The sequence below is a fragment of the Bufo gargarizans genome, chromosome 1 (assembly GCF_014858855.1).
Source record: "Bufo gargarizans isolate SCDJY-AF-19 chromosome 1, ASM1485885v1, whole genome shotgun sequence".
NCBI lineage: Eukaryota > Metazoa > Chordata > Amphibia > Anura > Bufonidae > Bufo > Bufo gargarizans.
The window spans coordinates 451,766,190-451,781,094 of NC_058080.1; the positions used below are offsets into that span (position 1 = coordinate 451,766,190).

Here is a 14,905-nt window from a genome sequence, read left to right on the forward strand (position 1 = left end):
ATGTTTAGAAGACCTTATCGTATTGATGTGTCTGATTTTGACTTTTTGGACAGAAGGTCCTGCAAGCAGTCTCCCACCCTACCAAGTAATCTGATAGTTCTCATGGTTCAGCCGTCATGGTGGACGAAATGGAAAAACTGTAATTAGACTTACCGGTAATTGTTTCCTTGAGTCCACCATGACGGCTCGTAAATTCCCCCCCGAGGTTATAAGAGGGGTTAGAGTATGAAGTAATAATCCCAAAAAAAATAAAGTGCACCCACTTGGTAATTTGTAAACACTGAGGGTGAGAGTGGGTGGTGGCCCTTTTTAAACTGTGTTCCTGCCCCTACAGAGGTCAAGGAGTCAATCTCATGGTTAAGCCGTCATGGTGGACTCAAGGAAACAGAATTACCGGTAAGTCTAGTTACGTTTTTTTTTCGTTACACAAAGAGGCTACTTTTACACTAGCTGCATGGACCTCCAGCAGGCTGTTCCGTCGGGTTAACAGCCTGTTGGATCAGTCCTGCTGCTAGTGACCGTGTGCCCCCGGACTGCCGCTCCGTCCCCATTGATGTTGGACATGTTGTAGTTCTATTCCGGCAGAGCTGTGCGCTGCTGTGCCTCAGCCGGAACTCCGCACCCGCTCCCATTATAGTCAACGGGGACGGAGCGGCAGTCCAGGGGCACACGGTCACTAGCGGCAGGACGGATCCGACAGGCTGTTCACCCGACGGAACAGACTGCCGGAGGTCCTTGCCGTTAGTGTGAAAGTAGCCTTATATAGAGCAATCAAAAATCATATATAGTACAAATAAAAGTGTCACCTTATCCTAGAATTTCCAAAATGGGGTCACTTTTTTGGGAGTTTCTACTCCTAGGATGCATCAGGGGGGCATAAAATGTCATATGGCAACTTAAAATTATCCCAGTGAAATCTGCCCTCCAAAATCCATATGACATTCCTTACCTTCTGTGCCCTGTCGTGGGGCCGTACAGCAGTTTACGACCACATGTGGGGTGTTTCTGTAAACTGTAGAATCGGGGTAAAAAATATTGAGTTTTGTTTGGCTGTTAACCCTTGATGTGTTGCAGGAAAAAATTAATAAAAATGGATAATCTGCCAAAAATGTGAAATTTAGAAATTTCATCCCCTTTTCCTTTAATTCTTGTGGAACACCTAAAGGGTTAACAAAGTTTGTAAAATCAGTTTTTAATACTTGAGGGGTGTAGTTTCTACGATGGGGTCATTTATGGTTGTTTTCCACCAGGGCTGTGGAGTCAGTAGATAAATGCTCAGACTCCTTAGGCCCCTTTCACACGAGCGAGTTTTCCGCGCGGGTGCAATGCGTGACGTGAACGCATAGCACCCGCCCTGAATCCTGACCCATTCATTTCAATGGGTCTGCACATGAGCGTTGTGTTTCACGCATCAGTTCTGCGTTGCGTAAAAATCGCAGCATGTTCTATATTCTGCGCTTTTTCACGCAGCCCCATAGAAGTATCCGCAAGCCGATGCGGGTGCGATGCGTTTTTCACTGATGGTTGCTAAGAGATGTTGTTTGTAAACCTTCATTTTTTTATCACGCGTGTGAAAAACGCATCAAAACGCATTGCAACCGCGCGGAAAAAACTGAACGCAATCGCAGACAAAACTGAGTGAACTTGTTTGCAAAATAGTGCGAGTTTCACTGAACGCACCCTGAACGTGTCCGGACCTAATCTGTCACGCTCGTGTGAAAGAGGCCTTAGTTTTTGGTACTTCCGACTCCTCTGTATTTGATATGCAAATGTTTTTATACATTCTTTGAAGGAAAGAAAGGCAACATACATGTCATTACCACAGAACTACTGGCTAGGAAGCCAACAGTCTACTGTATTGAACAGTTTGAGGGCTCTTTCACACTTGCGTTGTCCGGATCCGTCGTGTACTCCATTTGCCGGAATTACACGCTGGATCTGGAAAAACGCAAGTGAACGGAAAGCACTTGAAGACTGATCAGTCTTCAAAATGCGTTCAGTGTTACTATGGCAGCCAGGACGCTATTAAAGTCCTGGTTGCCATAGTAGTAGTGGGGAGCAGTATACTTACCGTCCGTGCGGCTCCCGGGGCGCTCCAGAATCACGTCATCCATGCGCCTGGGGTGCCATGACGTCACTCTGAAGCGCCCCGGGAGCCGCACGGACGGCAAGTATACTGCTCCCCCGCTCCCCACTACACTTTACCATGGCTGCCGGGACTTTAGCGTCCTGGCAGCCATGGTAACCATTCAGAAAAAGCTAAACGTCGGATCCGGCAATGCGCCGAAACGACGTTTAGCTTAAGGCCGCATCCGGATTAATGCCTTTCAATGGGCATTAGTTCCGGATCCGGCCTTGCTGCAAGTGTTCAGGATTTTTGGCCGGAGCAAAAAGCGCAGCATGCTGCGGTATTTTCTCCGGCCAAAAACGTTCCGGTCCGGAACTGAAGACATCCTGATGCATCCTGAACGGATTTCTCTCCATTCAGAATGCATTAGGATAATCCTGATCAGGATTCTTCCGGCATAGAGCCCCGACAACGGAACTCTATGCCGGAACAGAAGAACACAAGTGTGAAAGAGCCCAAAGAAAGACCAACACAATATTTTTTTTATTTTTTTTTTTAATGTTTTTATTTTTAAATCAAGTGGCTGGATACTAGCAGCGGGCATAAACATCAGGAACATGAACTTTTACCAGTTAAAAAATGGTGCTGCTGCCTTCTCCTTTGTGTGCTGATCTTCTGCTGAAGATGGGGTAGTGGGAGGATCCAGGAAGGGGTATTTATTTTAAAACATGATTTCCCTAGTAGAATCCCATAGTCATGTTTAAAGTTTAAGCTAACAATCTGAGTTTACAAGTTTTTATAGTCTTAGCTGAATGACGGCAGTTTTTCAATTGGTTTACAGCTTCAGTCTTGAACTATTGACTATCCATTCCCTTCACTTATACAAGTGTCTCTAGTCCTACAAAAAACATATTTACTTAGGCTACTTTCACACTAGCGTTCGATCGGATCCGTTCTGAACGGATCCGTCTGCATTATAACTTAGAAAAATTTTCTAAGTGTGAAAGTAGCCTGAGCGGATCCGTTCCGACTTTACATTGAAAGTCAATGGGGGACGGATCCGCTTGAAGATTGAGCCATATGGTGTCATCTTCAAGCGGATCCGTCCCCATTGACTTCCATTATAAGTCGGAACGGATCCGCTCGCCTCCGCACGGCCAGGCGGACACCCGAACGCTGCTTGCAGCGTTCAGTTGTCCGCTCACTGAGCGGAGGCTGAGCGCTGGCAGGCGGATGCATTCTCAGTGGATCCGCCTCCACTGAGAATGCATTAGGGCCAGACGGCTGCGTTCAGGGCCGCTTGTGAGCCCCTTCAAACGGAGCTCACGAGCGGACACCTGAACACAGGTGTGAAAGTAGCCTTAATCAGTTATCAGTGAGAGGCTAGGTTAACCATGGGCGTTGGAAAATATAAGTATTGCTGCTCCTTAAAGGGAGTCTTTCACCGAATATGACCATTACAGACCACTCAGATCAGGTTCTCCATTACTTTCCCCAGATTACTATGGTACCTTTCATATTGGAGTCCATCGCCGATTTGCTAAAAAAAAAAAAAAAAACACCACTTTTATACCATATGGTAATTAGGTTCTGAAGGTGCCCAGCGGCGGCGTTCATATGGCTGGTGCCCAGGCCCCTCGGCGCTTTGCTTACCAAACCCCTCCTCTTTCACCCCTCTGTCCCGCCCTTGTTTAATCTGATTACCTCCTCCTCTCTGTCTGAAATCCCGCATCCTCGCCGATCCACACATTCCTGGCGCGTACGCACTGCATTGCTCATTATGGGCAGAGGAACAGGCACTTTGAATGCGCATGCGCCAGCCTGCGCAGCCCTATCCAGCCGGCGGAGGCATGGGATTTCAGACGGAGAGGAGGAGGTAATCAGATTAAACAAGGGCGGGCCAGAGGGGTGAAAAAGGAGGGGTTTGGTAAGCAAAGCGCAGAGGGGCCTGTGCACCTTCAGAACCTAATTACCATATGGTATAAAAGTGTTTTTTGGAGCAAATCCGTGATGGACTCCAATATGAAAGGTACCATAGTAATCTGGGGAAAGAAATGGAGAACCTGATCTGAGTGGTCTGTAATGGTCATATTTGGTGACAGACTCCCTTTAACCACTTCAACCCCGCTAGCTAAAACCCCCTTCATGACAGGCCACTTTTTACACTTCTGCACTACACTACTTTCACCGTTTATCGCTCGGTCATGCAACTTACCACCCAAATGAATTTTACCTCCTTTTCTTCTCACTAATGGAGCTTTCATTTGGTGGTATTTTATTGCTGCTGACATTTTTACTTTTTTTGTTATTAATCAAAATGTAACGATTTTTTTCCAAAAAAATGTCATTTTTCACTTTCAGCTGTAAAATTTTGCAAAAAAACGACATCCATATATAAATTTTTCGCCAAATTTATTGTTCTACATGTCTTTGATAAAAAAAAATGTTTGGGCAAAAAAAAAAATAATGGTTTGGGTAAAAGTTATAGCGTTTACACACTATGGTACAAAAATGTGAATTTCCGCTTTTTGAAGCAGCTCTGACTTTCTGAGCACCTGTCATGATTCCTGAGGTTCTACAATGCCCAGACAGTAGAAAAACCCCACAAATGACCCCATTTCGGAAAGTAGACACCCTAAGGTATTCGCTGATGGGCATAGTGAGTTCATAGAACTTTTTATTTTTTGTCACAAGTTAGCGGAAAATGATGATGATTTTATTTTTATTTTTTTTCCTTACAAAGTCTCATATTCCACTAACTTGCGATAAAAAATTCTAGGAACTCGCCATGCCCCTCACGGAATACCTTGGGGTGTCTTCTTTCCAAAATGGGGTCACTTGTGGCGTAGTTATACTGCCCTGGCAATTTAGGGGCCCAAATGTGTGAGAAGTACTTTGCAATCAAAATGTGTAAAAAAAAAAAAAAATGGCCTGCGAAATCCGAAAGGTGCACTTTGGAATATGTGCCCCTTTGCCCACCTTGGCTGCAAAAAAGTGTCACACATCTGGTAACGCCGTAATCAGGAGAAGTTGGGGAATGTGTTTTGGGGTGTCATTTTACATATACCCATGCTGGGTGAGAGAAATATCTTGGCAAAAGACAACTTTTCCCTTTTTTTTTTTTTTTTATACAAAGTTGGCATTTGACCAAGATATTTCTCTCACCCAGCATGGGTATATGTAAAATGACACCCCAAAACACATTCCCCAGCTTCTCCTGAGTACGGCGATGCCAGATGTGTGACACTTTTGCGCATCTAGGCTGCAAAAGTGCCCAAATTCCTTTTTAGGAGGGCATTTTTAGACATTTGGATCCCAGACTTCTTCTCACGCTTTAGGGCCCCTAAAAAGCCAGGGCAGTATAAATACCCCACATGTGACCCCACTTTGGAAAGAAGACACCCCAAGGTATTCAATGAGTGGCATGGCGAGTTCATAGAAATGTATTTTTTTGGCATAAGTTAGCGGAAATTGATATTTTTTTTTTTTTTTTCTCACAAAGTCTCACTTTCTGCTAACTTAGGACAAAAATTAAAATCTTTCATGGACTCAATATGGCCCTCAGCGAATACCTTGGGGTGTCTTCTTTCCAAAATGGGGTCAGTTGTGGGGTGTTTGCACTGCCCTGGCATTTGAGGGTCTCCGCAATCATTACATGTATGGCCAGCATTAGGAGTTTCTGCTATTCTCCTTATATTGAGCATACAGGTAATGAGATTTTTTTTTTCCGTTCAGCCTCTGGGCTGAAAGAAAAAAATGAACGGCACAGATTTCTTCATTCGCATCGATCAATGTGGATGAAAAAATCTCTGCCAAAAAACAAAAAAGAGGGGAAAGGCGTTTGCCAGGACATAGGAGCTCCTCCCAACATCCATACCCACTTAGCTCGTATGCCCTGGCAAACCAGATTTCTCCATTCACATCAATCGATGTGGATGAATAAATCATTGCCGGGATTTTTATTTTTATTTTTTACATACAAAGTGTTTGCCAAAGCATAGGAACGCCGCCTCCTCCTCAGCTCGTATGCCTTGGCAAACGTATCTGTTGCTGCAAGACGAGATTTCTACTCTGCAGTGCCGCATACACCGACTTGCATGTAATCTGACAGCAGCGCAATGCTTCTGTCAGAATGCACATCAGTGCTGCAGCTAGTCGATCGGTTGGTCCACCTGGAAGGTAAAAAAAGAAAAAGAAAAAACCAGGCCGCAACGCAATAATTTTATTAACTTTGGAACAGAACATATAAACTTTAACTTTTTGAAGTAAACATTAACCTTTTTGCTTACTGGTGTTGTGTTTTTTTTTTTTTTTTTTTTGTTTTTTTTTTTTGTTTTACCTTTATAGAACAAACATCTCCTTCCCCATGGGTCAATGTGCAAAGCGCAAATCGCCCAGAAATGTGGCGAAGTGCGTTATGCACTTTGTCCCAGGTGAAAGGAGACGTTTGCAGCAGCTGTGTGAGCGAATGGGCCCTAATAGCCCTGTGTGCCTGTCCTGGTGAGATGATCCCTATGCTAGGTGTACCTGTGTGTGGTACTTCCGGAAACACTCCCCCTAAGCATAGGGCAGGGTGGTCAGGACAGTCAGGACAGAAATAGCGGGTGTCACGCCTTATTCCACTCCTGCTACAGACACGACATTTTTTTCGGGGTGGCGGTCGGTTTGAGGTACCAGGAACGACACTGGGGAAATGTCGCTTGTGTAGACTGCTAACTACACTGGTGGATGGGGCCACGGAACCTCCTGGGTACAGGAGGTTCGCGATGATCTCTTCCTGAAATTTGAGGAAGGATCCAGTTCTCCCAGCCTTACTGTAGAGAACAAAACTATTATACAGAGCCAATTGAATTAAATATACAGACACCTTCTTATACCAGCGTCTGGTTCTGCGCGAAACTAAATAAGGGGACAACATCTGGTCATTGAAGTCCACCCCTCCCATGTGAAGGTTATAGTCTTGGACTGAGAGGGGCTTTTCAATGACACAGGTTGCTCGCTCAATTTGTATTGTCGTGTCTGCGTGAATGGAGGAGAGCATGTAAACGTCACGCTTGTCTCTCCATTTCACCGCGAGCAGTTCTTCGTTACACAGTGCGGCCCTCTGCCCCCTTGCAAGACGGGTGCTAACGAGCCGTTGGGGGAAGCCCGCGCGACTAGTTTGCGCGGTACCACAGGCGCCAATCCGTTCTAGAAACAAATGCCTAAAGAGGGCCACACTTGTGTAAAAATTGTCCACATAAAGATGGTACCCCTTGCCGAATAAGGGTGACACCAAGTCCCAGACTATCTTCCCACTGCTCCCCAGGTAGTCAGGGCAACCGACCGGCTCCAGGGTCTGATCTTTTCCCTCATAGACACGAAATTTGTGGGTATAGCCTGTGGCCCTTTCACAGAGCTTATACAATTTGACCCCATACCGGGCGCGCTTGCTTGGGATGTATTGTTTGAAGCCAAGGCGCCCGGTAAAATGTATCAGGGACTCGTCTACGCAGATGTTTTGCTCTGGGGTATACAAATCTGCAAATTTCAGGTTGAAATGGTCTATGAGGGGCCGAATTTTGTGGAGCCGGTCAAAAGCAGGGTGGCCTCTGGGACGGGAGGTGCTGTTATCACTAAAGTGCAGGAAACGCAGGATGGTCTCAAATCGTGTCCTGGACATAGCAGCAGAGAACATGGGCATGTGATGAATTGGGTTCGTGGACCAATATGACCGCAATTCATGCTTTTTAGTTAGACCCATGTTGAGGAGAAGGCCCAAAAAAATGTTAATTTCGGAAACTTGGACTGGTTTCCACCGGAAAGGCTGGGCATAAAAGCTTCCCGGGTTAGCGGTTATAAATTGTGTGGCATACCGATTTGTTTCTGCCACAACTAAGGCTACTTTCACACTAGCGTTCGGGCGGATCCGTTCTGAACGGATCCGCTCATAATAATGCAGACGGAGGCTCCGTTCAGAACGGATCCGTCTGCATTATTTTTAGCATAGAACAGCTAAGTGTGAAAATAGCCTAGTACGGATCCGTCCAGACTTTCAATGTAAAGTCAATGGCGGACGGATCCGCTTGAAGATTGAGCCACATTGTGGCATCTTCAAACGGATCCGTCCCCATTGACTTACATTGAAAGTCTGGACGGATCCGCACGGATCCGCACGCCTCCGAACGGCCAGGCGGACACCCGAACGCTACAAGCAGCATTCAGCTGTCCGCCTGTCCGAGCGGAGCGGAGGCTGAACGCCGCCAGACTGATGCAGTCTGAGCGGATCCGCCTCCATTCAGACTGCATCAGGGCTGGACGGCTGCGTTCGGGTCCGCTCGTGAGCTCCTTCAAACGGAGCTCACGAGCGGACCAGCGAACGCTAGTGTGAAAGCAGCCTAAGTCTAAGAGCTCCGCAGTCAAGAACAGCTCAAAAAATCCCAGGGCCGAACCGATCTGAGCTGTCTCAACCAGAACTCCAGACTGGGCGGTGAAAGGGGGAACTACAGGTGCGGCTGAAGTTGGGGACTGCCAATCAGGGTTTGCCAGCACCTCAGGGATTCTAGGGGCTCTACCGGCACGTCTTTGCGGTGGCTGCGACGGGGTCACTACTGCACGTGCCACCGTACCAGCTTCAACTGCCCTTCTGGTGCTCGCTACTTCACCATGTTCTACGGCAGTGCTGGTACTAGGTCCAGGAAGGGCTGCGCTGCTGGTGTATGCCTCACCACGTAATCCGACAGCACCAGCCCCACTCTGCTGCTCTTGAAGCGGATCCTGCGCAACCTGCGGTCTAGCGACACAGGGCCAGGTACGCCTGGTGCTATCAGGGACCTCAGCCTCCTCGTCCGAAATTTGGATCAGAGAGCCACTGCTTTCTACAGGTTCGTATTCTGACCCGCTAGATTCATCAGATGAGGGTTCCCATTCCTCATCCGACTGGGTCAGAAGCCTGTAGACATTTGGGCAACTAAATTTAGGGGTATTCCCTGAGACTACCCAAGAAAAAAAAGGAAGCCTGTCTTACAAATGGGAGGCTAGCGAAGTACCGGTGGCCGCTGCGGTTGATTAAAAAATATCAAAACTGATTTTTGTATCGCCGCAGCGCGTGTAAAGTGAATGTGCAGTGATCAAAAAAAAAAATCTTTGGGCACTGCGGTGGGGCGGGCGTGGGTGAACGCACGTGTGGGCGACCGATCAGGCCTGATCGGGCAAACACTGCGTTTTGGGTGGAGGGCGAACCTAAAGTGACACTAATACAATTATAGATCTGACCGTGATCAGTTTTGATCACTTCCAGATACTATAAAAGTACAAATGATGATTAGCGATACGCTAATCAGCGAATCAGTGACTGCGGTGGGCTGGGCGCTAACTGATCCCTAAACTACCTAACCAAGGGGCCTAAACTATACCTAAAACCTAACGGTCAATACCAGTGAAAAAAAAAAGTGACAGTTTGCACTGATCACTTTTGTTCCTTTCACTAGTGATTGACAGGGGTGATCAAAGGGTTAATTGGGGTTCGGGGGGGGGGGGTGGGTGATCTGGACCTATGTGTAGTGTTGGTGTACTCACTGTGTAGCCTGCTCCTCTGCTGGATCCAACCGACGAAAAGGACCAGCAGAGGAGCAGGGCAGCCATATAACAGATCATATTTACAAATATGATCTTCTATCTGGCACTCTGTTTGTTTTTAAAAAAAAAAATAAAAAAAAAAAAAAAATCAGCAACCTGCCAGCCGCGATCATTGGCTGGCAGGTTGCTGATGAAATGATTGCCCGGCTGTGACCGAAATCTCGCGTCTCGCGAGATGACGCGCGGATGCGTCCAGGAGGAATAAATCAACCACCTCCGGACGCATCCGTGCGTACAGCGGTCGGGAGGTGGTTAACTGTGCGTTGTGTGCCATATAGTAAAGCATGCTTATTCACGGTCACTTAAAGGGAACCTGTCATGTGGATATTTGATCATAATCTAACTAATTATATACAATCATTAACTACTAAAAAGTACCTTAGATGTATTCACTTACTGGTGTGACAGATGGTTACCTCATAATATACACACAAAGATGCCGCATGCTAATGAGCTGATTCGAGTCCGGCGTGAGGTCATCGAGTCCAGCTTATATTTAATTCAGAGCTATAGCCACTCCCCTGCCCACCTGCTGCTGATTCATATGGCAACAAACTGTCATTTAGCAGCAGGTGGGCGGGGAGACTCGGGAGCTCATGAATATTCATGACTCATCATTATTAGCTGGAGCTTTTCAATACAAGATGTTGGCAGATTGACTGGGTCAATTAAAGAACGTGACCCAGCATTTTGCTAAGCGAATCAGTCACTTATTTATGTTGCCCATAGTTAGGACACCATAAAACTGGTGACAGGTTCCCTTCAACGTGTTCGTTTTGCGGTAACGTGACGCACTGCATGCATTGGCCTTTATTCTTACAGTAGAGAAGTAATTAATTATAACTTTGTGAATTGGGACATTTAAACTAGCTTTTTTTTTTTTTTATTAAAATTTAGTAGGAGTCTGTTCATTTTTGCCGACTCCGTCTCCAGATACCCTAAATTCCCTCCAACTCCTCAGCCCTGGTTTCCACTATGTAAGCCTCACAAAGTGACTTCATAACTGAAGTAGTCCTTTTTTATGGGTTTTGGAAAATTTCTTAAAAATGTATAAAAAATAATTTGCTTTGAAAATTCTAAGCCTTATAAGATCCTAAAAAATTATGCAAACGTGGACATATGGAGAATGTAAAGTAATAACTTTTATCATGTGGAATTTTGAAAATTGCAAATTTTTCCAAATCTTCTGTAAATTTTGAATTTTTTTTTATAAATAAGTGAATTATATCGACAACATTTTTTCACTCTCATGAAGTACAATGTGTCGCGAGAAAACCATCTCAGAGTGGGTTTCTGAAGTTATTACCACATAAAGTGACACCTGTCAAGTTTCTAAAAAACAGCCTGGTCTTTAAGGTGTTAAAATGATTGTAACTAGTGTGTGTATGTGTATATATATATATATATATATATATATATATATATATATATATATATAATATTTTTTTTTTTGTACAAATTAAAACACAGATTGTGACACACTTTGACATCTGCGCTCTCCCTTTCCTCTATTGAGATCGGTCATAGGCAAGCAGCGTTTTTTTTTTTTTTTTTTTTTTTCTCTGACCGCGATGTGGTGCTAAGCAAGACATCTATCTTGGACACAATAGAAAACTGACATGTCCTCCATTGACTTTCAATGGTGTTCATGACAAATCCGTCATGGCTATGTTAAAGATAATACAACCGGATCTGTTCAGAACAGATGCAGCTGGTTGGATTATCATAACGGATCCAGCAAACACGCTGGTGTGAAAGTAGCCTGATCTGTTTTTATTTTCTATGCTTTTTCCACAGCTCAAAAATGACCATATCACATAAAATGTTTAAATACAACCTTATTCTAAGATTATATTGTGGATTCCTATGGTAGACCTATTGCTCTTTACATCTGTGTTGCTTCACAAGGGAGATGCTGCTCAATGACCTGAAGAGAGCTGGGTAGAGTTGTTGTGATACCAAATTTTTTATTTGATTTCGATACCATAATACCATAAAAAAAGTATTGAGATACTAGATACCATTCGATACCATGTGAAGAAATAAACCAAAAAAGCCACGTGCATTCCGCATTTTTAAAAAATGTTGAATCGCGCTGTTTATTTATTTTTTTCTCTTCTTCCTCTTCCGGCATTCACCGCATAGATTTTTTTTCTTTTTATTTTTTTCTTCTATTTTAATAGTTTTGGACTATTTGTACGTGGCGATATGTTTATTTATTGTTTATATATTTTATATGTAATTTATACTTTTATATTTTTTTACTTATTATTTAATAACTATTTCCCCCCTTAGGGGCTAGAATCTGGGATTTTTTTCATCCCTTGTCCTATTCACCCTGATAGAGCTCTATCAGGGTGAATAGGACTTCACACTGTCCCTGCTGCTCTGTGCTTTTGTGCACACAGCATCAGGGATTGTTACCATGGCAGCCAGGACTTCAGTAGCGTCCTGGCTGCCATGGCAACCGATCGGAGCCCCAGGATTACACTGCTGGGGCTCCGATCAGAAGCTGCCACTGCACCACCAATGAGGAGGAGAGAGAGGACCCTGTGGCCACTGCCACCAATGATTTTAATACTGAGGGGGGGAGGGGTGCACTGCGCGACTAATAGAAGCGGGTACTGGCAGCAGATCAGCGGCTGTTAACCCCTCAGGTGCCGCACCTGAGGGGTTAACTGCCGCTGATTGCAGCTCCCTGTCAGAGGCAGGGTGCCGGCAATGTGATCCTGGTGCCGGCAATGTGATCCTGCTGCCGGCACCCGCCTCCTGTATTAAAAGTTAAAGACTATCTTTCGTGGGTTCGGACTTGGTTAAGTATTAGGCTACACAGAGCGGCGCCCAGGGATCTCCCTGCACTTATTATTATTCCTGGGCGCCGCTCCGTTCGCCTGCTGTGCCCCATTACTGTCTCCTGCTCCGTATGCTAATTACTACTATCTGAGCGATGGGGAGGAGACATCAGTGGGCGTTCCTTCTCCCTGGCTGTAGCGCTGTCCAATCGCAGTGCAGGGAGAAGGAAAGCCCATTAGAGAAGCTGATGTCTCCTCCCCATCGCTCCGATAGTAGTAATTAGCATACAGGCAGGAGATAGTAGTGGGGGAACTGAGCGGCGCCAAGGAATAATAGTAGGTGCAGGGAGATCCTGGGGCGCCGCTCTATGTATCCTGGTAACTTAACTAAGTCCGATCCATTAAAAGTCCTCCTATCATTGAGTGTGCAGTGCACCCGTCCCTCTCTCTTTATTGGCAGCACAGGGGGAGTGAGAGATGGCTTCCTTTTCCCCTGTGCTGCTGAAAGAACATGAGCGCGCTGACACCAGAAAAAAATATATTTTATATTATGTACATAAATGCTAAAATGACAGAAAAACATGCAATATTACAATTTCACTCAAATGCTAAAATAATATAACATTGTGGTGTGGCTAAAATAAAATGAAAATCTTGCAGACACCCGTAGGTCTTACAGGTCCGCAATCACCACAGTCAGTCACCACAAAAACGCTGCTTGATGGTAGGATAATGTGGTATATTACCGTAAATATTTGCACTTATTGTGGTTAGGTATACATGCCCGCTATGTCCCATAAGTGGTATGGTAGACAGAATCCGGATTAATGAAAGCAGGTTATCAACAGCAGGCTCGTAATCTGTGATGGTATATTTGATAGAGGGTATAATCCTCTTCTATTCGGGTCCACGGTGTTTAATATACAGGTACTATATTGGTACATTACCTCTCCTGAGATCTCCGGTTATCTGTTCTGGAAGTCTGTTGCTCCTTGGTTTGGCTTAACCAGCGGTGCGTCCCGCGTGGTTTCTGAGTCAAACGTAGCGTCCCACGTGACTCTGCAGCCGCTTCCTGAAGTTGGTCTTTAGTTTCCTGGGTCCTAAATTCCCTCAGCCTCCGCTACCATTACCTTGGAGGTAAAGATATCAACGGGAATGTCGCATCAAATGTCCGTAAATGAATTCATGAGCAAAAAGTCTAATGTCCAGCACCAAACGCGTTTCAGGGTCTACACCCCTTCATCAGTGGCTATAACATTAGACTACTTATATGGGCTTTATATACCCCAGGGTCTTTGGGATAATGGGGATTGTCATAAAGCCTGGAACTGGACTCAATATTGTATAAATAAATCTCAAGTTCATTTGCAACCCCTAATAGACATATAAATAGTAGATGAAAAACTCCTATGCATATATAATACATCTGCATACATGATCATATATTGACTAAAAAATAAAAACATACAATTTCAAAACCGCATAAAAAAACACCAATGAGTAAAAATATTATCTAGATGTACATCAATACATTATATCTTAATCCATGTTCGATTTCATGTTCAATTGTTGTGTGGATTGAGGGGCAGAGTCCTGTAGGGAGGTGAGGCTAGCGCAGGCTAGTATTTAAAAAAAGGAAATCCCGGTATCGTATCTCTACCGGGACAAAAGTATCGATTGGGTATCGAAATTTCGATACCCGCAACAACCCTAGAGCTGGGACCACAGTTTCAAAGGTCACTGTCAGTAGAACACTACGCCGTCATGGTTTCAAATCATGCATTGCACGGAAAGTTCCCCTGCTCAAGTCATCACATGTTCAGGCCCGTTTGAAGTTTGCCAATGACCATCTGTATGATACAGAGGGGGCATGGGAGAAAGTCATGCGGTCAGATGAGACCAAAGTAGAACTTTTTTTGTCTAAACTTCACTCGTCGTGTTTGGAGGAAAAAGGATGAGGTGCATCCTAAGAACACCATCCCTACTGTGAAGCATAGGGGTGGTAACATCATGCTTTGGGGGTGCTTTTCTGTCAAGGGGTCAGGACGACTGCACTGTATTAAGGAGAGGATGAATAGGGCCATTTATTGTGAGATTTTGAGCAGCAACCTCCTTCCATCAGTCAGAGCACTAAAGATAGGTCGTGGCTGGGTCTTCCAACATGACAACGACCTGAAGCACACAGCCAGGATAACAAAGGAGTGGCTCCGTAAGAAGCATATTAAGGTTCTGGAGTGGCCTAGCCAGTCTCCAGACCTAAATCCAATTGAACATCTTTGGAGGGAGCTGAAACTCAGTGTTGCTCAGTGACAGCCCCGAAACCTGACAGATCTAGAGGAGATCTGTGGGGAGGAGTGGGCCAAAATCCCTGTTGCAGTGTATGCAAACCTGGTCAAGAACTACAGGAAACGTTTGACCTCTGTAATTG

The 14,905-nt window shown here is 45.1% G+C and overlaps 1 protein-coding gene across 1 annotated transcript in view; it reads left to right on the top strand.

Annotated features, from left to right (window-relative positions):
* The first annotated feature begins 367 nt into the window (after positions 1–367).
* The window catches only part of LOC122927811 (transcription factor RFX3-like), a 57,463-nt gene continuing 42,925 nt past the window's right edge, over positions 368–14,905 (top strand). Inside the window, exon 1 of the mRNA XM_044280037.1 lies at positions 368–396. Within this exon, the coding sequence (XP_044135972.1) occupies positions 368–396 (29 nt within the window). The remainder of the gene's footprint in view (positions 397–14,905) is intronic.